Genomic DNA, 23,861 nt, shown 5'->3' with positions numbered 1-23,861 from the left:
TGGGGAAGAGAAGAGAGTGAGAGATGGATCAGTGAGCTCCACCCCTCCTGATGGATGGCTCATTGGCCTCCTCACAGCTGAATCAGCTGTGGAAACATTCTATAAAACCTGAGTGCCTTATGGCATTCTGGCCCCTGTTCTGCCGTCAGCTGCCTTATTACTACCATTCAGACTTCATTTGCATGAAACAAATGCCATTACTACTTATTGGTGTGTCATTTAACTTAAGGCCTGTGTAGTATAAACACGCCCAAGTTAATGTTCCTCATTAAGTTAATCATAAATGAAATGTCTGTCTGCAACTAGCAGCCAAAACAGTCAAGTACGCTGGTCAATAAATGCAGATTGTTTTAGTGCTATTCACACCTGACACTACATAAATTGGATGGTGTGAATTCACATTTCCATTCTTTAGAACATGAGACCAGGGCAGTTTCATCACTTTATTCATAAGTTGATTTATACCAACAAACAAAAACAGTCTCTCTCCGCCCCCCTCTCTCGCATCCACTTCAAAACCATTCCGTTCCCACCAGTGATGTGGTATGACCCTTGTGCAGGGCCATAAAGATCAGGATCACAACAAATTAAAACCAACTTGTGCCAGGAAAACAAAACACAAAAATAACATTGTTTTCCTAAAATGAAGAGCTAAGATTTTTTTTAAATGTATCCACGGTCTCCCAACTCACACTTTTGTAAGATTTGTCAGTTCTTTCATCCATTCATTAAATTCAATCACTCATTCATGTAATCACAGACAGAAGTAACAGGTTAAACCCATTACACAAAACATATGGGACACGGGAGAAGGGACACGCCTTGGGACATATTACACAACCCTCCCCAAAGGTCCCCCTCATTCAAACCCACCCAGATACAGCAATATCACCAATAACCTGACATAGGATCAGTCATTTATACTGTTGGGACATCAGCTAGACTACCATAGACGCAGAGGCATGTGAGAATCCCTTCACATCAATGAAAATAAAATGTAGTTCCACCTACTGGCTAGGGTGTGTACTTGCAAATACAGGACCTTTATTGGAAAACACTCCCAAGTTTGGATCAAAGTCCAATAATCTTGGAAGTTGGAATATTTTGCATGACATGGGCATTGATGACTTCTTACAAAATAAACCCTTCGGCCGACGACAAACCCTCCCCAGAGAAACAAAATAAACCCCCCCAAAATACAATAAATAAAGTGATCATAATATTTATGGGGGAAAGGCAACGAGAGAGAAATGGAGGGAGAGAGAATAAAAACGAGAGAAACATTTTGTTCTGTTTTTTCCCCCGAGCCAGGGACTGAAATGAAGTTGTATTTACAGACAGACTGAGGAGAAGGAGCCTGGTTGCTGCTACACCAGCTCCCCTCTGCTAGAGAAAATAAAATGAAATTACAAGAACAATATAATAACAAAAAAAAAAACGAAATAAAAAGGTACTTGATATTTACAGTGAGAGAAAGAGAGGGAAGGAGAGAGTGGGAGAGGCAGAGGAAGGAGGAGAGGAACAGAAGGCTCCAGAAGTGGTTGGGGCATTTACATTTTTTGGGTGCAGGTATTTTAGATCAAACCATCGTTGTTGTGCAGTGATGAGTGGGGAGGGAGAACAGGTGTGGTTGCTCTAACGCATGGTGAACACGCAAGTCTGTGTTGGTGGGCCAGATGAAAACAAGGTTTAACTGATGATAAATCACTGATGCTGTTAGAATCTAGACTTAAAAAAACAAGAGTGCTACAGTGGGTTGATTTGGAGATGGACACACAAAAAAACCTCATTCACACACAAGCGCACTAACACTTAAGACCTCCCCTACATGCAGTGTAATTGTGCATCTAGACTGAATTGAGGAAAAATGAGAGAAAGGGAGGCGTGAAAGTGCCAAGTACTTTCAAAGTTGATGTGACAGAGCTTTGGTTCAAGTACGGCTATATGGCCATTGGTGTACAGGTGTGACTGGAGGAGCCCTACCCCTTCCTATACACAGGTTGCATATCTCCACTGCACAAGAGATGCAGCGGGCCCCTACAGCTCCGCTCTACTCCCCTTTAGAGATGTGCAAAGGTTACTTCTCACCTACACATGTCTCCAGCTAAACTGACTGGGACAAGAGCTTATAGAAACTGAATATGTACATTCCATTCTTTTAAAAAAGGTCCCTCTTATTCAAATAAAAGACATTAAGACTTTCACTTCGATGTTTCTTCTTAGAAACAGTTTAATAAAACAGCTAGCGGTTTCCGCCTTTGGATTATTTTTGAATCACCTGTGTGATAAAAGCTTCTAAAAAAATAGAAAATAAAAATCACCTCATCGAATTTAAAATGCCAGTTCCATTTGCTGCTGTTTGGTATCCAATTTAATAAAACAAATAAAAACACAGTTCTTCAATTTTCAGAACTAATTAACACTTTGGACTCGGTTTAGGAGTAATGTCTTGGTAGATGAACACTTACATTCCCCAGAGTTTTCCCATTGGCTGCAGGGACTGATCTGTCCTCTGACCACGTGACCGTTTGGCTTTTAACCTCAATGGAAGATTGTCCTAAACTGTCTGAACTGAAACAGGCTTCAGTTTCGACGCATCCCATTCACTGGCATACATCACTATAACAAAATGCACTTTCAAATAAATACGTTTTTTTTTAAAGGGATAAAATTTGATTAGCAGAGATTATAATACAGAATAGCTTTTGTCAGATTCACCTATCTTCTACTACCCAACAGTCACTGGACTACTGCCACCAACATATATTATTTTAGACCCATAATGGGAATATTCATGGGATAATAGATGATTTTGTAGCATTGTTGTTGTATGTGTGCGTGTATAGTTGTCTTTTGAAGTTTGGATCTAAGAGGAGGTGGAAGAGTAGGAAGAGAGGGATGGGGTTGAGAGGAAAAGGGGAAAGACAGGGTGAATGGGGGACGGGGGGGGGGGGGGGGGGGGGGTTCAGGTGCTGTTGATGGATCCAGGTACTGAGCTGGGCTGGGCGGTACTGTCCGACACACTGCCATCTGGTGGAGGGAGAGACAGGACATCAGATACACACCACACAAAACACTTCAGTTCACCATCAGGTCAATGTTTTAGGCATGTTGGGTTTAACATCCAAATACAAAAATATTAATTTAAAAAGGCTGTTAAATGTTGATTTGAAGCTATATCTCCTATCCTAGTCTTGTAAATATGTAGTCATCTAATAAGCATGTACTGAACATGTAATAAGCATTTGTCGGGTAGGCTGTGCTGTACATACCGTGTGAGGCAGGTGATGTCTGTGTGCGAGAGTGAGGAGGAATGAGTGTGGAGTTCAACTGGGGCTGGATAGACAGCTCTGCGAGTGAGAGAGAGAGAGATCATACTACACACACAGGATACTCAACATACACGCGTCAGACTTACTCTGGAAAACTGAAGGGATTACAGAAGCTTGGGGCAAAAGGGAGGGGGGCGTGGCTCCTGACCGAGGGGAGGGGAGCATGGCTCCTGACCGAGGGGAGGGGAGCATGGCTCCTGACCGAGGGGAGGGGAGCATGGCTCCTGACCGAGGGGAGGGGAGCATGGCTACTGACCGAGGGGAGGGGAGCATGGCTACTGACCGAGGGGAGGGGAGCATGGCTACTGACCGAGGGGAGGGAGCATGGCTACTGACCGAGGGGAGGGGAGCATGGCTACTGACCGAGGGGAGGGGAGCATGGCTACTGACCGAGGGGAGAGGAGCATGGCTACTGACCGAGGGGAGAGGAGCATGGCTACTGACCGAGGGGAGAGGAGCATGGCTACTGACCGAGGGGAGAGGAGCATGGCTACTGACCGAGGGAGGGCATGGCTACTGACTGAGGGAGGGTCAAACAGAGGGGAGGGCAGTGGACTCACCGACGGGGCTGAAGTTGAAGAGGAGGGGCAGTTCTCGTCCGCTGGGCAGACGGGCAGTGGGCTGGCGCAGCTCTTCGAAGAAGGCGTGGGCGCAGGCCTCCAGGGGGGACAGCCTGGTCACAGGGGTGTACTCTAACAGACGGGAACACAGGGAGATGGCCTCTGGGGGGGTACGCGGCTTAAACACCTGACAGGGAGAAAGAAAAAAAGGGCATCTGGTTTGACTCATTTGGGCTGTCTTATCTGTTCCATTTCAAAATGTTCTTTCTCTAATATGGATCCCATTGGAAGACAATGGTGTTAAGGCTATTTAAATAGAACTGAGGGCAGAGAGTACCTTTGTCCAGGGGTGTGCTTTGATCTGGGGGAATTTGAACTCTGTGTAGTTGGGGTTCATCTCTCGGATCTGCTCTCTCGTCGGAGTCCCCAAAACCTGGAAGAGTGAAAGATGCATGAAGTTTCTCAAGAATGATCACTTCTACCACCAACATAGACCTACGCTCCTACCGCCGCCAGGTATTTTTTTCATGTAATGACATACACAAAAGTCAAAATTGGTGAAGTGAAAAATAATAACTTGTTTCAAATATATATATTTAAAACTGAAAAGTGGTTGGTGCATATGTATTCACCCCCTTTGCTATGAAGCCCCTAAGTAAGCTCTGTCACATGATCTCAGTAATATATATATATATATATATATCTGTTCTGAAAGGCCCCAGAGTCTGCAACACCACTAAGCAAGGGACACCATGAATACCAAGGAGCTCTCCAAACACGGAGCACCATTAAATCCATTATTTAAAGAATATGGCACCACAACAAGCCTGCCAAGAGCGGGCCACCCACAAAAACTCACAGACCAGGCAAAGAGGGCATTAATTAGAGGCAACAAAGAGACCAAAGATAACCCTGAAGGAGCTGCAAAGTTCCACAGCGGAGATTGGAGTATCTGTCCATAGGACCACAAACATGCTGACCAGACCAGACACGTCACGTGTGCGAGTGTCGAAAAATACATTTAGAAATCCATGTTATTCAATTATTGCACCCACACTGGCGGCAGGGTAGCCTAGTGGTTAGAGCGTTGGACTAGTAACCAGAAGGTTGCAAGTTCAAACCCCCGAGCTGACAAGGTACAAATCTGTCGTTCTGCCCCTGAACAGGCAGTTAACCCGCTGTTCCTAGGCCGTCATTGAAAATAAGAATTTGTTCTTAACTGACTTGCCTGGTTAAATAAAGGTAAAATAAATAAAAATAAAAAACACTGCTCACACGCACCAAAGAGCATCTGCGATGCCACGGGCTAAAATATAACTCCTATTTCTGACGCAGATCGGTGCAAGTCCTGCCTCTCCCCTCTCCTCATTGGTTTATAGAAGCAGGTACCCACGTGCCATCTCCTCATTGGTTATACCCACGTGGGTGATTGAAATAAAATGTTTTGCCGGTTCTCGTGGTAAAAGTGTAGATGCCAATCATCATATAAGTTCAAAGATGAAAAGGCCTGGAAGGAGGAGAGATGACGAGAAACGATTCGATTGGCCGTTTTATGTGTGGATTAATTGTCAGAGTAGAGGACCTTGTGCATTTCAGGTAAAATAACAATTCAATGTTTATATCCCAGGACAAATTAGCTAGCAACAGCAAGCTTGCTAAATAGGACAAATTCTCTAGCAAGTGCAAGCTAACTAGCTAAATTGCCATACATGTTTAATGCTTTTCGACCTCTACCCAAATTAATGTCACTGGTTCAGAGTTTGTTTTGATATTTTAACCTGCGTGCCTGCTCGCCTCCCTACCACTGAGGAAGTACAGTTCCCGCTCAGCCCAGTCAAAACTGTTCGCTGCTCTGGCCCCCCAATGGTGGAACAAACTCCCTCACGACGCCAGGACAGCGGAGTCAATCACCACCTTCCGGAGACACCTGAAACCCCACCTCTTCAAGGAATACCTAGGATAGGATAAAGTAATCCTTCTCACCCCCACCCCCCTTAAATGATTTAGATGCACTATTGTAAAGTGGCTGTTCCACTGATGTCAGAAGGTGAATTCACCAATTTGTAAGTCGCTCTGGATAAGAGCGTCTGCTAAATGACTTAAATGTGATCGCGTTTGGTTTAGGGGAAAATTAATTTATGCACGATGGCGCATACGCGCAGCCGGTTTGGGTTCCGTGTAAGCCGTACACTCCACAGAGCTGGGCTTTACGGAAGAGTGGCCAGAAAAAAAGCCATTGCCAAAACAAAAAAATAAGCAAGCATATTTGGTTTTCACCAAAGGGCATGTGGGAGACTCCCCCAACACATGGAAGGAGGTACTCTGGTCAGATGAGGCTAAAATTGAGCTTTTTGGCCATCAAGGAAAACGATATGTCTGGGGCAAACCCAACACCTCGCTTCACCCCAAAAACATAATTTTTTTCCATCGGCATGGACTGGGAAACTGATCATAATTGAAGGAATGATGGATGGCGCTAAATACAGGGAAATTCTTGAGGAAAACCTGTTCTAGTCTTCTAGATATTTGAAACGGAGGTTCACCTTCCAGCAGGACAATGACCCTAAGCAACACTCGAGTGGTTTAAGGGGATTAAGGGGAAACATTTAAAATGTCTTGGAATGGCCTAGTCAAAGCCCAGACCTTAATCCAATTGAAAATCTATGGCATGACTTAAAGATTGCTGTACACCAGCAGAACCCATCCAACTTGAAGAAGCTGGAGCAGTTTTGCCTTTAATGAGTAAAAATCCCAGTGGCTAGATGTGCCAAGCTTATAGAGACATACCCCAAGAGACTTGCAGCTGTAATTGTTGCAAAAGACGGCTCTACAAAGTATGAGGGGGGGGGTGAATGGTTATGCACCCTCAAGTTCTGTTTTTCTGTTTTTTGGGTATTATTTCTTGTTTGTTTCAGTGGTAGGCATGTTGTGTTAATCAAATGATACAAAACCCCCAAAAGTCAATTTTTGAATTCCAGGTTGTAAGGCAACAAAATAGGAAAAATGTCAAGGGGGTGAATACTTTTGCAAGCCACTGTAGACCTACACTCCTACCGCCAAAATAGACCCTACGCTCCTACCGCCAACATAGACCTACGCTCCTACCGCCGCCAACATAGACCTACACTCTTCTTTCCATCTCCCACCCCTACAGTTTGGTGTCCCCTCTTCTCTACCTTGATGATCTCTACCAGTTGGTCCACTCCGCTGTCCCCGGGGAAGATGGGCTGTCCCAGCAGCAGTTCAGCCAGTACGCAGCCCGCTGACCAGATGTCAATGTTGGATGTGTAGTCTGTGGCGCCAAAGATGAGCTCGGGGGCACGGTAGTACCGCGAGCAGATATAGGACACGTTGGGCTCCCCGCGAACAAGCTGCTTAGCACTGGTGACAAGAGGGGAAGAGAGGTGGTCATTCAGAGAAAAAGACATTGAAACAGATCGATTTAGACAGACTGAGCAGTAAGGTGGTATTTACACATGCAGCCCAATACTGAATATTTTTTTGACCAATCAGATCTGACAAATATCTGAAATGACCAATTAGTGGAAAAAAGATCAGAAGAATTGGGCTGCCTGTGTAAACGCAGCCTAAGAAACACAAACACAGGCAGAGACATTCAGAGATGGCCAGAGATGCTCACTGACAGACAGGCAGACTAACCTGCCGAAGTCACAGAGTTTGAGGATGGCCGTCTCGGGGTCCACCAGCAGGTTCTGGGGTTTGATGTCTCTGTGACACACGCCCTGGGAATGGATATAGGCCAGACTGCGGAACAGCTGGTACATGTACACCTGGAGGGAGAACACAGGACACATGATGTTAACTTAAACACTTCAGGTGTGGAAAGTATGTTTAAAAAATAATTCTATAAGAAATAAGCACACCACACACACAGTTCGCAGCACAGCAGACAGTAACAGCACCGATCATCATAATCCCCTCCATTACTACTACTCGTCATGCCAAGTGTCCAGACTGTCTACTGTCGGTTACCAACTTCACTGCACTCAGAACAGTCAAACATTCTGGATGTTTGCAACTTACTCAAACACATTGCAACAACTTGTGGGTTCTCTGCTTTAGTCATGCCAGTACAATGCTCCCATTGCAAAGCTTAGAGCTAGCATAGCAGAAAATGTGACTGTGTGTGTGTGTGTGTGTGTGTGTGTGTGTGTGTGTGTAAGGGTTTCTGGCTGTCTGAGTGTGCGTGTGTTGGAGTCTCTCTGTTGGGTCGTTAGCTGTGTTATTGGGCACACGGTAGACAGACGGGTGTTGATGGGGACGCGGTTGCCCGGGCTGTGGCAGAGGGGCAGATTTGGAGGGAAACGAGCTTAATTGCACACCACAGAAAGAGCATGGGGGGGGGGGGGGGCAGAGAAGTGATGGAGAAACCATTTTTTGTTTAAAGTTAGTGATACATTTATTACATCCAATTTTTTATTATTAAGTGGCTAGAGATTTGAGTCGGTATGTTGGCAGCAGCCACTCAATGTTAGTGATGGCTGTTTAAGAGTCTGATGGCCTTGAGATTGAAAAACAGCTACTGTCTCTCGGTCCCTGCTTTGATGCACCTGTACTGACCTTGTGGCGAAATCTGTAGCGGTATTTATTAGAGGGGTAAAGAATGATTTTGTTCGTGCGCCAGGCAGGTATTAACCATGCCGAAAGAAAAGAGTAGAATAGAGAGAGTACCACTACCAGACCCACACATCAGCAGAAGAGACTGCCTCGAGTGTAGCCTGTTTACCAGATAGCCAGTGGAGAGAAAAGAGAATACACACCATATAAAACCCACATCACAGCACAGGGGTAACCCCAACAAGAATACCTCATACAATAATACTAATAATGGCAGAGCAATTAAACAGCAACTTCATACAAGAACGAACCCAGTCATCAACAGAGGATTTGCAATAATCTGTATTATCGTCCAGTGGAGGAGTGCAGAGAGTATGAATGTGGGGGGAGTTCATAGACAGAACAAAGGCCTTAAAAATGTCCACAGTCTTCTCGGCCACATGTCATTAGTACACCTCAATACAGTTCACATAACAATGCATAACTTGCAAGCAACCTCCCTTTTAACTAAAATGTTCATCCAAATACTTCTGGCAGGGCAATAATAGTCCAGCTCTAATGAACTTCAATGGGAAGTGCATTGGAAAAATAGAGAGTCTGTTGCAGGGTAAAGCACTGGAACGATAGCGGGAAGCGAAAGAGAGAAAGAGAACAAGAGAGATCTTAGCTGTGGTCTTCAGGCGTGCCAGTGTACTGTCTGACTGTCCGATGGTTTGTATGTTAAAGCTTCGCAAACAATGTTGCTACTAATCCATGCGATCCATAACGGGCGCGGTCCAAAACGAAAACAACCACGACCTAGAGCGATTACACCGATGATTGAGTTAAATACTTTATAAACTACACACGCTGAAAACAAACAAAACTTCTGTAGCACAGCACACACAATCAAACTGTCGCGCCACCCAAGAGCTCCTCCCCAAAGAGCTGAACAAGCTCTCTATTTCCTCCTTCCTTACTGCACATGCGCTCTTAAAGTGGCAGTGCACGGTGAAGGCTCCGAGCAGCCGCTACAACCTCGCATTCTGGATGATAGCGGGGTGAACAGGCAGTGGCTCGGGTGGTTGTTGTCCTTGATTATCTTTTTGGCCTTCCTGTGACATCGGGTGGTGTAGGTGTCCTGGAGGGCAGGTAGTTTGCACCCAGTTATGCGTTGTGCAGACCTCACTTCCCTCTGGAGAGCCTTCCGGTTATGGGCGGAGCAGCTGCCGTACCAGGCGGTGAGACAGCCTGACAGGATGCTCTCGATTGTGCATCTGTAAAAGTTTGAGTCTCCCTCTGCTGTTTCCTGAAGTCCACGATCATCTCCTTTGTTTTGTTGACGTTGAGTGAGGTTATTTTCCTGACACCACACTCCGAGGGCTACCACTGTAGTGTCGTCTGCAAACATGATGATTGTGTTGAGAACACACCCTTGTGGGGTCCCAGTGTTGAGGATCAGCAGGCTGGAGATGTTTCCTACCCTCATCACCTGGGGGTGTCCCGTCAAAGTCCAGGACCCAGTTGCACAGGGTGGGGTCAAGACCCAGCGTCTCGAGCTTAATGACGAGTTTGGAGGGTACTATGGTGTTAAATTCTGTAGTCGATGAACAGCATTCTTACATAGGTATTCCTCTTGTCCAGATGGGTTAGGGCCGTGTGCAGTGTGATTGCAATTGCGTCGTCTGTGGACCTATTTGGGCTGTAAGCAAATTGGAGTGGGTCTAGTGTGTCAGGTAGGGTGTAGGTGATATGATCCTTGACTAGTCTCTCAAAGCACTTCATGATGACGGAAGTGAGTGCTACGGGGCGATAGTCGTTTAGCTCAGTTGCCTTTTTGTCTTCTCACTTCTGTTTACTGTTTATTTAACTTGCTTTGGCAGTGTAAATATGTTTCCCCATGCCAATAAAGCCCCTTTGAATTGGAGAGAGAAAGGGGCTGAAGAGTAGTAAGGGAACAAGGAGAGAGGGAGTGTAAGGGAAGGAAGAGATGTGCATAAAGAGAGAGTAGGGAGGGATGAGAGGAGCACAGGGAGAGTTAGAGAGGAGTATAGAGATGCTGAGTGAGGGCAGTGTGTGTGTGTATGATCAGTATGCATCTCCACACCACAGGAGACAGCAGGGTGAGCTGAGGCAAATGGGCCACAAGACACAGATAGTCCTCTACTGCCACGGGGCATAGCACACACACATACACACACACACACAGCTAACAGACAAAGTAAGTGCCCTTTAAACACACAACCAAGCCTACTGCAAACAGAGAAAATTGGTTTCTCTCTCTCAAATTTTTCCAATTCTAAAACACTGAAGTAGGTATTGTCCCCCAAAAAATCTGATGTAGGAAAAAAGGGGTTCCGATGTAGGAAAATAAGAGAATGGAGTTTGAAAAAAGGTGACAGACAAAGACTACCGGAGGTCAGTGAAGAGTCAGAACAGAGAACATAACATCAATGTGTTTTCTCCTCATCAGATACTTGGGGGAAGAGTCCTATATTCAAATACAGTACCATTTAGGGTTGGGCGGTACCCATACTTTTACTTTTTCATTCTGTCCTTCCTTCATGGCGGGATTTACAGTATTACCTGTTTAGTACACAAGGGGGAGCCACAAAACACAAAAAAGCCTGGTGGGCATCTATTACCAGAACGCTAACAAAATGAGTACAAGTAATGGCATATTTCCATGGAGGCTGCTACCTAAATATGCTAACGAGCGCAAACGAAAATAAAGTAATTGCAAAGACCGGCAATCCGTTCATAAAGTTATACATTAGGTAGGCGCTACCGAATATAATTTTTGGTGAATTTGGACATTTACAAGCGAATGTCAACTAAATACATTGTACAAACCAAGTGCTTATCTGAAGGAAGAACAGTACTGGCTCTGGAGCAGCATGTGATCACGTTGTGCAGTCGCTAGGGCAACGGGCCTGTCTGCTCTACCTGGAGAGGATGATATAATGTTAAGCTAAGGTGTCGTGTTCATGAAGAATTCTGCATTCAGGAAAAATAGTAAAATCTTGCTGAGTTTTGTAAACTAATTCTATGTCATTTCTGCTCGGCATCAGATCAACGTTGTGCTTCAGTTGCACTTGTCCACTGGGATGAGAACTCACTAAGGGCATTCTATCAGCAGACAGCGCTCTGATGTGTAGCTACTTTTCCTCAGTGTAACCAGCCTACTTCTCTCTGGTAAAACGCAAGATTAACTTCAAGCAAAACATTAGGAAATGTAGCCAGCTACAGTGTTTCTATGGTAAACATTAGAAATATGACAGCCATGCATTGGTTTTGCAAGAAATACCTTGCTTTTTCATTGTAAGCTCATTTACAATGCCAGCCAAATAGCTTTGCACTTCTGTGGCATCTCATCAAAATGAAGCAAATTTCTGCTGAACTAATGTATTTTCTGGGAAGGAAACTATAGGTGCATGTCCCTAATCACTCTTGAGGGGGAAACAAAACAGTTAATCAATAAACAGCTGGACTCACTTGCTCCCGCTTTCTCCCGTTGTGCCATTTACAAAAACTAACATGTGACTAGCTTTCTGGGGAAATACAGTAAGCTTCATAACGTAAAATACCGTGACGGGTAAATGAAGAACGCAATCCGCTTCATCTCCTAATGTATTGCACAAGTTGACTGCAGGTATTTACTTAAAAAATAGCCACAAATATGAACATTTATTGAAAAACTTCATTTCCAAATACCCCGGTATACCGCCCAAGCCTAGTACCATTTCATTTAAATAGAGAACTCTGCCTCTAGCAGCATGGAGCTTAAAGAGGAACAACGGAGGGGTGAGAGGGCAACAGAGACATGAAGAGACAGTGAGAAAATGAGAGCAAAAAAAACAAAGAGAAAACGAGGATAAAAGGGAGGGAAAGTACTAAGAGAAACATGGGAAGAGAAGTAGTGAGTGCATTACCTTGACGTATATAATTGGGATGGTGGTCTTGGCCTTGTTGAAGTGCCGGGCCACCCTGTACACTGTCTCTGGGACAAAGTCCAGCACAAGGTTCAGATACACCTCATCTTTCTGTAAGAGGAAAACATTAGGAGAAGAGCAATGTTCTTGAACACATTTTTTGACAAGTCTGGATTTTTCTTAAACGTGAAAATGTCATGCTGTTCCCAATACCTGGTAGTGTGACTTGTACATACCTTCTCCCCACTGGAGTAGAAAAAGTAACGTAGCCTGACTATGTTGCAGTGGTCCAATTTCCTCATGATCTGTAGTTCTCGGTTCTGGAGTATAGAAATAGCAAGGGGTGTAATTTAGGTCTTAAGAACTCATCAATTGAACAGTAGTAACATTGAGTTATGGTGAGAGAACACACAGAAATACATCTAATAGTGTGAGTGAGGGGCAATGGTGTGTTTCTGTAGACTACCAGTGGCAGTGAGTTGCACTGTGTGTGTGTGTAGACCAGTGTTTCAGTTGAGTCACTAAACTGAGTCATGTGCTTGAGTCACAAGTCTAAGGCTAAGTTGAGTTCGAGTCACCAATGGTGAAGTCCGTGCTCGAGTCCTGATCCAAGTGCTCAAGTCTGAATCACTGGGTTGGAATTTAACAAAAAATAACAATGATATTGGTTTGTGCATATAGAAAAAAAAATGAAAGCAAAAGTTATGAGTCGAGGGTTCTTTAGACATATTTGGTATTTTGGTTACTAATGTTTTTTTGCTCGCTTGTATTGCCGGCTTGCTAGCTCGGTGCTCGTATGTTGCTAGAGTGGCTCCTCTTGATTTGGTAGAAGAAATCTGCCCAGCAACAACTAGTGGCGGTCTGGTGGGAAGATTTTTATGTGAGCATTGAAGTAACGCAAAGATTTTCCTCCAGTTGCAGAAATGTCATAATTGCCTACGATATGCAATAGCCCACAAAACAAACAAGCCCTTCATACACAGGATCAAACATTTTATTTTAATAGACTGTTCAATAATGTTTTAAAGGGATGAATGGTCTCTGGACGGAATTGGATAGTGCTCCCAAAAGATGATTATTTCCAATAATTGTAACATTTTCAGGTCTTGTCTCGGCTTTTGGTAAATTGCCCAGCAATTTTTTTTTATTCCAGAGTGAAACCCAGAGGAAGACTAGGGAAAGTAGGAGGGTAGAGCGAGACGACGAATTCAAAGACAGCCTACTTTTTAATACTCAAGGGGAGAGAGCTAATAGCTAGATTTGTTTTCCTTTTAAACTCAATACTATTGTTTTCAATTTCATAAAGCAGTTTGTGTTTCTTAACCAGGCAAAGCTAAATAGTAGGCTGGTGACTGATGGTTACAAGGAATTGAGTCACTTAATGTGCAGCCTACATAATACCCCTTGCTTTATTGTTGTGTTACAGCCCGAATTCAAAATGGATTAACTATTCTTTTTATCACCCATCTACACACAATATCCTATAATGACAAAATGAAAACATGTATAAAAATATTTTTGGCACATTTATTGACAATGAAATACAGAAATATCTAATATACAAGTAAGTAACCACACCCGAGTCAATACTTTGTATAAGCACTTTGGCAACGATTCCAGCTGAGTCTTTCTGGGTACGTCACTAAGAGCTTTCCACACCTGGATTGTGCAATATTTGGCCCGTATTCTTTAAAAAAAAATATTCAAGCTCTGTCAAATTGGTTGTTGATCATTGTTAGACAACCATTTTCAGGTCTTGTCATAGATTTAAGTCAAAACAGTAACCCGGTCACTCAGGAAGATTCGCTGTCTTCTTGGTAAGCAACTCCAGTGTAGATTTGGCCTTGTGTTTGAGGTTGTTGTCCTGCTAAAAGGTGACTTTCTCTCCCAGTGCCTGGTGGAAAGCAATCTGAAGCAAGTTTCTAATTTTTCCGGTGTTTAGCTCCATTCAGTCTCTTTTTTTCAGTAATGTGTTGTACTGTATACAGGACAAAACGCTAATTGCTTCGTCACATTTTTTGCAGTATCACTTTAGTGCCTTGTATATTTTCCTCCCGTACAGGCTTCTTTCTTCTCACTCTCAATTAGGTTAATATTGTGGAGTACCTACAATGTTGTTTATCCATCCTCAGTTTTATCCTATCACAACCAACTCCCAACTGTTATAAAGTCACCATTGCCCTCATGGTGAAATCCCTGAATGGTTTCCTTCCTCTACGGCAACTGAGTCAGGAAGGACGCCTGGATATTTGTAATGACTGGGTTTTAGCATTAGCTTAGTTTATTAATTCAACAATTCAAAAAAACAAACAAGCATACATAAAAAAAAACAGTGTATTGATACACCATCTAAAGTGTAAGTTATAACTTCAATGCTCAAAGGGATATTCAATGTCCACTTCATATATTTTTTACCCACCTACCAATAGGTGCCCTTCTTTCCGAGGCATTGGAAAGCCTCCCTGGTCTTTGTGGATGAAATGAAAAATCCAGAAAATCATTGGTGGAAAATAAAATAATAAGTATTTGGTCAATAACAAAAGTTTCTCAATACTTTGTTATATACCCTTTGTTGGCAATGACAGAGGTCAAATGTTCTCTGTAAGTCTTCAAGGTTCACACACACACTCCATGCAGATCTCCTCTAGAGCAGTGATGTTTTGGGGCTGTTGCTGGGCAACACGGACTTTCAACTCCCTCCAAAGACTTTCTATGGGGTTGAGATCTGGAGACTGGCTAGGCCACTCCAGGACCTTGAAATGCTTCTTACGAAGCCACTCCTTCGTTGCCTGGGCGGTGTGTTTGGGATTGTCATGCTGAAAGACCCAGCCACGTTTCATCTTCAATGCCCTTGCTGATGGAAGGAGGTTTTCACTCAAAATCTCACGATACATGGCCCCATTCATTCTTTTCTTTACACGGATCAGTTGTCCTGGTCCCTTTGCAGAAAGACAGCCCCAAAGCATGACGTTTCCACCCCCATGCTTCACAGTAGGTATGGTGTTCTTTGGATGCAACTCAGCATTCTTTGTCCTCCAAACACAACGAGTTGAGTTTACCAAAAAGTTCTATTTTGGTTTCATCTGACCATATGACATTCTCCCAATCTTCTTCTGGATCATCCAAATGCTCTCTAGCAAACTTCAGACAGGCCTGGACATGTACTGGCTTAAGCAGGGGGACACGTCTGGCACTGCAGGATTTGAGTCCCTGGCGGCGTAGTGTGTTACTGATGGTAGGCTTTGTTACTTTGATCCCAGCTCTCTGCAGGTCATTCACTAGGTCCCCCCATGCGGTTCTGGGATTTTTGCTCACCGTTCTTGTGATCATTTTGACCCTACGAGGTGAGATCTTGCGTGGAGCCCTAGATCGAGGGAGATTATCAGTGGTCTTGTATGTCTTCCATTTCCTAATACTTGCTCACACAGTTGATTTCTTCAAACCAAGCTGCTTACCTATTGCAGATTCAGTCTTCCCAGCCTGGTGCAGGTCTACAATTTTGTTTCTGGTGTCCTTTGACAGCTCTTTGGTCTTGGCCACAGTGGAGTTTGGAGTGTGACTGTTTGAGGTTGTGGACAGGTGTCTTCTATACTGATAACAAGTTGAAACAGGTGCCATTAATACAGGTAATAAGTAGAGGACAGAGAAGCCACTTAAAGAAAAAGTTACAGGTCTGTGAGAGCCAGAAATCTTGCTTGTTTGTAGGTGACCAAATACTTATTTTCCACCATAATTTGCAAATAAATTCATTAAAAATCCTACAATTTGATTTTCTGGATTTTTTTCTTCTCATTTTGTCTGTCATAGTTGATGTGTACCTATGATGAAAATTACAGCCCTCATCTTTTTAAGTGGGACAATTGGTGGCTGACTAAATACTTTTTTTGCCCCACAGTAATTGTAAGTGTCGGGTACAAAGATGAAGTAGTCATTCAAAAATCATGTAAAACACTTACTGCACACAAAGTGAGCCCATGCAACTTGTGACCTGTTAAGCACATTTTTACATCTGAACTTTAGGCTTGTCATTACAAAAGGGATTGAATACTTATTGACTCAAGATATTTCAGTTTAACATTTTTATTAATTTGTATGAATGGTGAAAAACGTAATTCTACTGACATTATGGGGTATTGTGTGTATGCTAGTGTGTAGGCTAGTGACACAAATTCAATTCAGGCTGTAACACAACAAAATATGGAAAAAGTCAAGGGGTGTGAATACTTTCTGAAGGCACCATGATCAGAGGCAGTGAGTGAGCGAAGCCTGCCTTCCTATCTGCCCACACTCAGCGTTTGCTTTCGCCACAGCGCACCGGCAGACGTAGGCCACGTGTGCCAGTGTGGCACGTCATTCCCACTGCTAGCTAGAGAACAGAACCCTCAATACTCTGCACACGCAGTGCTGCTAATGTTCTGCTTATCATAGTAGCCTATCCAGTCCAAGTGCAAATACACAGGAAGGTGAGTCCCAGTCATTAATGGTCAAGTCACAAGTACACATTTATTTATTTACAATCAGGACTTGAGTACTACAACACTGTCGTAGACTGCCAGTGGAAGTGGGTTGTGCTGTGTGTCTGTAGACTCTGTACCTTAAACCTCTTATCCTGCAGAACCTTCTTGATGGCAACCATCTCCTGGCTGTCAATGAGGCGGGCCTGGTACACCACGCCGAAGGAACCATTCCCGATCACCTTGATGTCTGTGTAGGACACCTCCTGTGGGCGGTCTGGACCCTGGCCTGGTGTGGCCACCACAGTCGTCACCTTGCCACTGTCTCCTGGGGGAGAGGTACAGAGGTCAAAACACATTAAGGTACATAACCATTTGGGAAGGGGGCTAAAGGTCCCCAAGTATTTTAGATGTTATCCAGATGCAGTGACACACACAGACACTGAGAGGACCATGACTCTGGTTTAGAGGCAGGAAACGTAGTGACGGTCACCTCATCCTTTTCCCCTGAGGGGAAACACTAAACAAATGTTCATCACTCCCCCTCTCTCTCTAAATGTCCATAACCTCGGAAGCCTCTCCCCACAGACACATAATACTAGCTGGTAATGAGCTGTAGTACCTACAGTGAACCAACTCCACCCTGCCTCACCTTCCCCGGCTCCCCAGGGGGAGGCTGCACGCCTGGCTGTCACAGCTCTGAACTCCGCTAACCTCTTCACCCCCTCACTACACTGGCCAGTACGGTTTAAACACTAGGACCCTGACAATACTGAGAAATGCATTATTGCTTTCCTCAGTTTCTTGAGGTAATGGGCAATGTAACACGGTGGGTTGGGTGAAAGTGAGGGCTCTCCAACATCGCTTTAACAGAATGTCATAATGTCAGATCTATAATTACTGTCTTTATGCAATGGAGGGTGCATTTTTAAAGTGTTTAACAGGGCCATTGTCTGTTAGGGCCGGGACAATACTAGTATTGCGATACTCAGTATTTTGGCAAGGAAACAAAGCACAACGCGGTTTAACTTCTTTAGGAAAAAATACCTAATGTTGGAAACTAACATGTTGTCATCCTTTTTCCAAGCCATAGGGGACAATATTTTACATATCGCAAATTTTCAAAAGACCAAATAGTGGTCTGCTTCATGTTTTCATTGATGACATGGAAAAAAATATCACAATACTGGTATCATCACAGCCCTACTGTCTGTCTGATGTGCGACCTTGTGGAAAGGAAGATTCTCTGAGTTCATACCGTGAGTGACAGTTCTACTTCGGGTCAGACGTGCAGTTCAGCGTGGTGTGTGTGAACGGTTGAGGGTGAACTGACTGACACACCAGTAGCAGACTGTGAAGGGAGGAGGAACACTACAGTAGAGGTAGGGCCTGGAGCCAACTAGCTTGTCAGAGCCTGTGATAACATTGAATGGACAGTACAGTAGCACACCCAGTGAGTGTGTGCGCCGGTTCCTCCATTCACCCTCCATTCGCCTGCCTCAACATGACCATGCTTTCTCTAATAACTCTGTATCTCCCAGTTCTACTCTAAAGTCTGACAAGGCCTCTAGAACAAAGCTGTATAAGTGGGTGACTAGCTTAAGAGTTTGTTGAGAAGACACATTTGGATCTTCCTCTGCTGAAGATGGAAATGTATTTAATTTGGATCCTCTAATTGTAAAGCCAGATTTTTTTAGAGGGTGTAAAGCCGGACTTTGTCAGTCTCAGGAATCAGACTGGAAGGGAGGGTGAATGGCAGGAGGTTTTGTTCAGCACCGCTAAAAGCATTAGGTGGGCGCAGTTGATTGATGGATTTAAAGTCAACTCCTATGATGTAGACTAGACACCTCTGGATGTCAAAGAGCTGGATGGCGTGTTTTAATAAAACACATTGGAGATGCCTTACATAGCTTTTCACATACTAGTATATGAAGGGTCATCATAGCTGGTGGTAGATTTCACACTGGGTAGGCATTACATGCATTGATTAATCCAAACCAGATCCTTACATGACTCACTAAACTATTCTTCCTTCTGACGTCTCATACGATCAGAGAACGTCATCTGATCTGTAATCATGTGGCTCACAGCGTTTGCGTCTGTGTAGACTTCTTAAGGAGTGGAGTCAAGAGGGGAGTGTTAAATATGAAACAGCAGTGGCATGATAGTCACTTTAATGATGAATGCAAAGATGAGCAGTCAGACAGATCAGCTGTCAGGGAAGTGCTTTGGTTCCTAAAGAGGAAGTTAACACAGGTCTGATGAGTAGGATTGAATGAAAGAGTAAGAGAAGTGATTTCCAGAACACTCAGACTTTAGTCTCAAGTAACTCGTCGCTTATTTCTAAATATAAAGCAAGTGAACACAGTCACTAAAAGGATTAGCGATTACACAGCCATGCATTACAACCAAACATTTATTTATGCCAGAGCTGCAGTATCCTACAAAGTTGACAGAGAGAGGTCAAGAATATTAACCAGATTAGTGGCACTGCCACTTACTCTTTATTACGGTGTTCCTCAACTCCAGCCCTGGTGGCCCACAACTGTAGTTTTGTTCCAGACCTGGGCCAATTTCCCAAAAGCATTTTAAGCCTAAGTTGATCTTCGAAGCATAGGATCATATGGTTCTAACAATGAACTTAGCCTTAAGATGCTTTTGGGAAACCGGGCCCAGTACTAATATAGACACACCTGATGCAACTAATTCACTGACCATCAAGCCCTTTATTAGTTGAATCAGGTGTAGGTGTGTTAGTGCTGAAACAAATATGTGCAGACATGTGGGTCCCCAGGATAGGAGCTGAGAACATTAGTGCAGTAGGAAGCTGGGAAATGTCAACAACGCTAAATGCAGCCCCAGGATACTAAGACAATCCTGTTGGCAATTATTGCCTATGTCTTGTCTGACACCTTTTTGTCAGACATTTAGAACTCTTGATCTTGGTTTTGCACTTCACTTAGACAAGTCAGTGTTACTTCCAGAAACCTAACAGTAGCGCAGCACCTTTGTTATGGTTTCTGGTAGGTCCAGACACCTCCAGACCAGGAACAACGCTTATCAGTGGGCACAACCTTCTAGGAATACAGTACTGTGGTCAGGAGAGACCAAAATCAGACCCCATTCAAAACCGAGGATTACTGTTAGAACACCTGAACAGAGACTGGGCCACTGATGACCTGCTGATTAGGCTAGGTGTTCATGTATACCCTGCTGGACTGAGAAGACATTTGACCAGCACAGTCTATATGCTCGTCATTTATCTGTCGCTCACCTGTTTCCAGTCTTCATCTCCCACCTCCAGCTTATCTTTCCAATGATTCACTCTGCCTTCAGCCCCCCAATACCCCTCCCTGCCTTATTTCACTGCCTGCCTCAATCTCTCCAGTCAAATCCCTTCACACTGAAGCTTCAACATCAGCCCATATGGTTCCATTGGTGAGCTGAGCACATTCACAGTGCAGTCTGAAGTGCCATGGTTGACCCAGGCCGGGTCTTCAGTGATCAGATTGGAAACTGGTATGAAACGTTTATGGTTTTCAACTGAAGAAATGTCAGTGGCAAATACATCTGAATTGATAAGTATTAGGTTTAATAGGGACCAACTAAAGTCTTACCAAAATATGGGTACACTTTCAACCACCTCCTGACATATGGCAGAGTAGACTAGCTACGGTCTGTTTGACATGGACATTGTGTTGCCACGTTTCTTTAACGGAAAGAAACGGAACGACACAGGACGGGACCTATCTGAATTTGGCCAATAGAAACTCTCGCGTCGCTGCAACATGCAACTGTTTGGACTAACGATGAGACCTCAGAAAGTTGTGAAGCTTAGTGGTTACAAACAGTAAAAGTATACAAATAACAATCATATTTCAACTGCTAATAGAAAATGCACACCAAAGAGAGCGATTCATAGTGCTTCTTCTTGTGCTTATCTTGACAATTGTAATGCTCCCCAATGAACAGAGTTAAGAAATGATGACTGGTCGAAAATGTAATTTGCATTTAAATATTTTATTTAACTAGGCATTAAGGAGTTGAAAATGTAGAGCAGTGCTTCCCAACCTTTTTCGGTTACTGTATCATCAACTGAATAGTACCCTTGGTTGGAAACCACTGATGTAGAGAAATCCAGGGGATCAACAACCACATAAATACACCTCAAGCAACATTTAGGAAAAGTCAGCAATGGAGTTTGAAGATCTGACCCCTCAGAATTACACAGTGAGACAGACATACACAAAGGTAGAGAGAAGAGCAGACCAAGTTGATGGGTAATCTTTCAACCACCTCCTGACATATGGCAGAGTAGACTAGCTACTGTCTGTTTGACATGGACATTGTGGCGCAATGTTCCAGATTTGGTTTTCCCTAAGTCTGACCATGTCAACACCTCCCTCTCTCCCTCCCTCCCTGTAGATATTCTGCCAACACTGCATATCCAAACTACCATTGGGCATACAGTCAAGTCCTGTCATTGCACTGGCTGTAAAAATTGGTGCGAATGAGACCCTTTGGAAGAATCCTCAACGTGGTGCGGAAATCTCAATGGAAAGCAATAGGACTTGCCTAATTATGAAGATTATTTGATCTATCAATATATGGACGTGTCAAATTATGCAAATATGAGGAAAATCAATCATAGACCTTGAACAATAACGAGATGAGACTAACACATATTGTATTTGGAAATACGTTGTTATGATAGATACGTAACGGTTCCTTACCACCCACATTATTGCTCAATCTAAAACGGTTGACCAAAGAACTGCAAAACAAAACTGGACTTGTAACGTTATAAAAATGACATTGACAGACCTTTGACACAGCTGGCTAATTCTATTCCTGTCTTGGACAAGCTAACCAAACTAGCACGAAAATCGTTCTTGAACAAGTTAGCTAGATTTAAAGCTAATTGGTCAGGGTCACGTTAAGCCATGTCGTATAAATTCCCAATATTTTACGTTATGTGAACTGAATTAATGCTAACTTCGTCTCCCTAAATAGCATATATAGCTGTTAGCTAGGTTACCTGTCTAACGTTAGCTAGCTAACTAAGCAACCAGCTACATAACTTTCAATGCTAATAGCTAAGATTACAGGCTAACTAGCCAAATGAGGACGACGGTCAACCTAGTTTGATTTCACCTAGGTATGTAACGTTACCGTTGATGCCCGGTTTCCAATCTGTCTTCCAACGAAAAATATCACCGAAATCTGGTTCCATTCTATTTTCACCAATTTTCCCCTCGTTTCTAACATCGTATAGACGTTTCGCCTCAAATGCTATGCTAGTTAACGTTAGCTAGATTTGCCACAATCAAAGCCCGGCTTGATCCCACTATCCCTTCTACAAAAACATACATAGCCTAGCCAGCTAGCTAGGTTTGCTTCTAGAAATGATAACATCGACAGTTTCATCAATTTGTTTAGTTAGATACTTCGTTTAAATTACCAGTACACACATATATATATATATATCCCGATCCCATCGTTTTTTTTGTTCAATTAGCTATACTCACGGGCTAGTTTCAAATTTCCGAAGCCAGTCGAGCTGCTCCCTGTGGCCTGTAAAGCCCCAGATTTTCCTGCAGAAATCCCTCCGGTAACAGACGATCCGGCGGCGGCTGAAACGGCTCCGGGAGCCCCTGGAGGCTCAGCAAACGAGCTGGTCCTGGGCCGCCCGCTGCCGCTCATATCGTTTTATGTGCGCTAAAGCCGGGGCAGGGGAAAAGTTTGTTGCGATTTAAAGCCAAGCAGGCACAGAGTTGACCTATCCTTTCTAAAGTAGTCGTTACAAATTTAACTGCATTGGTAGCATATCGTTTTAGCTAGCTTGTACGTCTCCCCCTTTCTTCTTCGCTTGGCACAGTGGTTGGACTTGACGCACAGCAACGCACTGGCTGATAGCACTGCTTCATGGGTAACGAAGTTTTGAGGGGAGATCCAACTGGGGTGTATCCATTACGCCAATTCTGTTGCAAAACGTTTCTTTAACGAAAACAACGGAACGACACAGGGCGGAGCCTACCTGAATTTGGCCAATAGAAACTCTCGCTTCGTTGCAACATGCAACAGTTTGGACTAATGATTACACCCCAAAGTGCACTTGTGGAGCTTAGTGGTTACAAACGGTAGAAGTATACAAATAAAGATAATACATTTCGTCTTTTAATAGAAAATACACACCAAAGACAGCTATTCATAGTGCTTCTTATTGTGCTTGTCTTGACAATTTGTAATGCTCCCCAATGAATGGTGAGTGAAGAAATGAAAATGTAATTTGCATTTAAATCTTTTATTTAACTAGGCATTAAGGAGTTGAAAATATAGAGCAGTGCTTCCCAACCTTTTTTGGTTACTGTATCATCAACAGAATAGTACCCTTGGTTGGGAACCACTGATGTAGAGATACCCAGAGGCTCAACAACAGCATAAATACATCTCAAGCAACATTTTGGAAAAGTCAGCAATGGAGTTTGAAGATCTGACCCCTCAGAATTACACAGTGAGACAGACATACACACACAAAGGTAGAGAAAATAGCAGACCAAGTTGACCATCTTGGCATAAAAAGAGATTTGAAAATCAAAAAATATAGCAGGTTCACATGATGTTATCACCAGAAGAATGGAGAGTGGATTATTCTCACTGCCTGGTGGGCAAGCACCTTTAGCCACTCTAGTCTTCATTCAGACAGCTAAGATTTTGGAGTAGAGGTGAGTGTCAGCCTGTGGCAATTCAAGTTATAGAAGTCATTTTATTGTTGTTTCAGATTGCAGGGTTAGCAAACACTGTACATATTCTCATTATGGTGATATTAATATAGCATAACAATTATCCATTATTCAAAGTTTCCATTATTTAAAGTTTAAACAAATAGGATCAGATGAGCGCGGTTAAAAAAAAGTAAAACAGGTCTAAAGTAGATACAAAAACAAATGACAAACCACACCGACATGGCGGCAGTAAACTCCCACAACCGCAAATATACAGTACGTTTTTTGTGAAAATGCCCTA

General features: G+C 43.5%; 1 protein-coding gene across 1 annotated transcript; it reads right to left on the bottom strand.

The window, feature by feature from the left end:
• Window positions 1-429: 429 nt before the first annotated feature.
• LOC135521944 (glycogen synthase kinase-3 beta-like) lies at window positions 430-22,762 on the bottom strand. Its single transcript, XM_064947765.1, has 10 exons — window positions 22,364-22,762; window positions 16,976-17,163; window positions 12,618-12,701; window positions 12,382-12,492; window positions 7,553-7,683; window positions 7,069-7,273; window positions 4,230-4,325; window positions 3,893-4,079; window positions 3,273-3,350; window positions 430-3,030 (listed from the first exon to the last, which is right to left on the bottom strand). The coding sequence occupies exons 1-10, from the start codon at window positions 22,536-22,538 to the stop codon at window positions 2,966-2,968; spliced, it is 1,320 nt and encodes a 439-aa protein (XP_064803837.1). The 5' UTR covers window positions 22,539-22,762; the 3' UTR covers window positions 430-2,965.
• Window positions 22,763-23,861: the final 1,099 nt, after the last annotated feature.

The sequence above is a fragment of the Oncorhynchus masou genome, chromosome 30 (assembly GCF_036934945.1).
Source record: "Oncorhynchus masou masou isolate Uvic2021 chromosome 30, UVic_Omas_1.1, whole genome shotgun sequence".
Lineage (NCBI taxonomy): Eukaryota > Metazoa > Chordata > Actinopteri > Salmoniformes > Salmonidae > Oncorhynchus > Oncorhynchus masou.
Note: the sequence above shows the minus strand (reverse complement) of the source record. Positions and strands in the feature narration are given on the sequence as shown.

What these genes read in the sequence shown, in the direction of transcription:
- LOC135521944 (XM_064947765.1), bottom strand. Translation starts at nt 22,538, where the DNA reads ATGAGCGGCAGCGGGCGGCCCAGGACCAGCTCGTTTGCTGAGCCTCCA. An exon ending in TGCAGGATAAGAGGTTTAAG is followed by an intron (nt 12,702 to 16,975) that starts GTACAGAGTCTA and finishes TCTATACTCCAG; the next exon opens with AACCGAGAACTACAGATCAT. An exon ending in AAGCACACCCCTGGACAAAG is followed by an intron (nt 4,080 to 4,229) that starts GTACTCTCTGCC and finishes TCTCCCTGTCAG; the next exon opens with GTGTTTAAGCCGCGTACCCC.